At 56.9% G+C, this 2,856-nt stretch overlaps 1 protein-coding gene across 1 annotated transcript in view; it reads left to right on the top strand.

Moving 5' to 3' along the window:
* BARHL1 (BarH-like homeobox 1) overlaps positions 1-2,856 on the top strand; it is an 8,682-nt gene that overhangs the window by 2,117 nt on the left and 3,709 nt on the right. Inside the window, exon 2 of the mRNA XM_010571109.1 lies at positions 1,950-2,172. Coding sequence (XP_010569411.1) covers positions 1,950-2,172 — 223 coding nt within the window. The remainder of the gene's footprint in view (positions 1-1,949; positions 2,173-2,856) is intronic.

The following is a 2,856-nucleotide window of genomic DNA, read 5'->3' as shown; positions in this document are numbered from 1 at the left end:
TAGCCCTTAAATGGGGAGGGAAACACCGCTGAAATGGGGGAAAAACACAGCTTAAACGGGGGAAAAAAAACCACAGTTTAAATCAGGGGAAAAGCACCAGTAAAAGGGGGGAAGAAAAGCCACAGTTTAAATCGGGGGGAAACCACCGCTTAAATGGGGAGGAAAACACCGCTTAATTGACAGTAAAACCACCGCGTAGATGAGGGTAAAAACACCGCTTCAATGGGGTAGAGGGTGAAAGTCTCCGCTTCTAACTCGATCCTTTTTTTGCTGCTTTGGAAATAGCTTTTCGTGGGGCAAAACGCCCCTGATTTACCCCGCAAAGGGGCTGCGGAGCCGGGGCCTAAACCGCAGCAGCGGCGGCACGATTTGGCCCATGCCAAAATGCTGAAAAACCCGTAATTTTTTTTATTTTTTTTTTTTTTTCCTTAAGCTAGGAATAGCCGGGGGAGAGAGCCGGAGCCGGCCGGGGAAACCGCCGCTGCCAACGAGCGCAGCCCTTTGGCGAGCAGGAACTTTTTAGGAGCCGGGAATCCTTTTTTAGGAGCCTGGGGGGCCGAGGAGGGGGGGGATTTGCCTTCCCCGGGGTGCGGGAGGCCGGAGCCGGCTTTCCTCCGCAGAAAAGAAAAAAAAAAAAAAAAAAAAAAAACAAAAACAAAAACTCCGCACAAACTTTCGGGCCTTTCCCGGGAGGGACCGCGGCCGGGACCCCCCCCTCTCCCCTGCCGGCCCTGCCCGGTCCGGATCCGGCCCCTTCCCGGGCGGTGCGGGGGCTGCCGCTTTCCCCAGGAACTGGAGCGGGGTCTCCGTGTTTTAAGGCTCGTCCCCGGCTCGGGCTCTGCCTGCTCGGCCAGAGCCGGGATTTCTGGTTGAAGGGTTTCGCTCCCCGGTGGCTCAATTAACCGGATTATTGTCTTCCTACAGAGAGAAATCAACTCGCGTTCTGCTACAGCCCTGTCCCTGCTAACCCCCGCCACCAGCAAATTTAACATAAACCCCCGTAAAAAAAAAAACCAAACGCCGCCGATTTGTATAAACTGAGCCTTTTTGCCACATAATCTCCTCCAGGAGCGTGGGGAAGGCGAGCACAAACAGGGATTATTTTCCCCCCACCCCACTTTCTTTTTTTTTGTTTTTTTTTCCTGTTCGGAAATTTTCCCGTCACCTACTAATGTTTCACGGCGCAAATTCCCGCGTCGCTCTGCCGGTGCGTATGTACCGACCGGGCTAAGGAACGGCCGCCAGCCCGTCTCATTCGGTATTTTTTAAGATAAATAACAGCCCGGGCACGGGCTGGCGGAGCCCCTTCCCCAGGATTTCGTTGTGCGCCCTGGAGAAGGGAGATTTGTTCCGTGCCCCGGCAGCATCCCCGGGAGGACGGAGGTTTCTCCGCGGAGGGGGAGAAGCAGCATCACCCCGGCGACTTTCTCCTCCAAAAAAATGTGGGTTGACAATTTTCATTTGGGGTTGTTTTTTGGTTTGATTTTCAAAAAACAAAAAAAAAAAGAGAGAGAGAGAGAGAAAGGAAAGAAAAAAAATACATATCCAAGCATCGAGAAAGGTGTTGGGCTGGGGAGAAATACACCCAGAGCAGGGTCCTGCCCCGTGAGAAATGAGGGGTGAGGGAGATGCCGGGGGTAGGGGGGCGTCTGGGCAGGAACGCGGCGGGGCCGGGGGGGTCCCCGCAGCACTGCCCGGCGCTCCAGCCCCACTCCCAGGCCCTAGGGACGGGGAAAGGCCGGGCCCGGCTCGGGAACCCCATGAACCCCCCGTGGGCAGCCGGGGTTAAAATTTCGGGGGTTGCAAAGCAAATGCACCCTGAGCCCGGCTCGGTACCTGAGCCCGGCTTACGGCTGAAGTGGGTTACCCCCCTCCTCCCCGCCACTTTTGAGGGGATTTCCCTTCCCTTCCTGCCCTGACCTGGCCTCTTTTCCTCCCTCCCGGCCCAGTGAAAGAAGAAGGGGACCGAGAGATCTCCAGCTCCCGGGACAGCCCCCCGGTACGGCTGAAAAAGCCGCGCAAAGCCCGCACCGCCTTCACCGACCATCAGCTGGCCCAGCTGGAGCGCAGCTTCGAGAGGCAAAAATACCTGAGCGTGCAGGACAGGATGGAGCTGGCCGCTTCCCTCAACCTCACCGACACGCAGGTGAAAACGTGGTACCAGAACAGAAGGTAAAAAAAATGCACCGTTCCCTCCTGCCCACAGCGCCGGGGTCCCATCCTGCTCCTCTCCCCGGCCCCGCACCCCCAAACCGGGCAGGGCTTTTGCTCCCTACAACCATCCCGTCCCTCCTGGCATCGGGAGAGGTGCGGTACCCCCCCTCCCCACCCTGGGTGGGCCTTTCACCCCAAAGTAAGGGGGAGAAAAGTGATGCCGAGGCAGGGCGGGTTTGGGGCGGGGGGTGCGATCCGTTCCCCCAGCCCCGGTAAGGCGGGGAGGCAGGACCGGGCTTCCAGCTAAATACAACAGCATAACACATCGGCCCATTAATAATAGATACCAATTACTGCTTTGGGCATCAATAATTAACACCCCTTACAGTAATTACACAATTATTATTATGATGAATAATTTACTGGTGGAAATAGGTTTAGCGCTTCAGCGACAAATCTGTAAAAGGGCTGGAGACGTGTGATGGCTTCAGTGGATTTATCCGGACATCCCCGTCGGCGCTTCCCCAGCCCCGACCATTGCCACCGCCTCGAAACGAGGGACCCCCGGCTGCAGCCCCCACCCCGTCCCCTCGCTCACCCCAAGTTTTAACCCTCCCTCCCCCTCCTTTCCAGCCCCGCTTCGCCATCTGCAAACAGCCGCGATTTATCAACACGTCGGGGGGGTTGGGGGAGTTTAGGGGT

The sequence above is a fragment of the Haliaeetus leucocephalus genome, unplaced genomic scaffold, assembly GCF_000737465.1.
Source record: "Haliaeetus leucocephalus isolate CR32 unplaced genomic scaffold, Haliaeetus_leucocephalus-4.0 Scaffold306, whole genome shotgun sequence".
In the NCBI taxonomy this organism is placed as follows: Eukaryota; Metazoa; Chordata; class Aves; order Accipitriformes; family Accipitridae; genus Haliaeetus; species Haliaeetus leucocephalus.
This window is presented reverse-complemented; position numbering and strand designations above follow the sequence as displayed.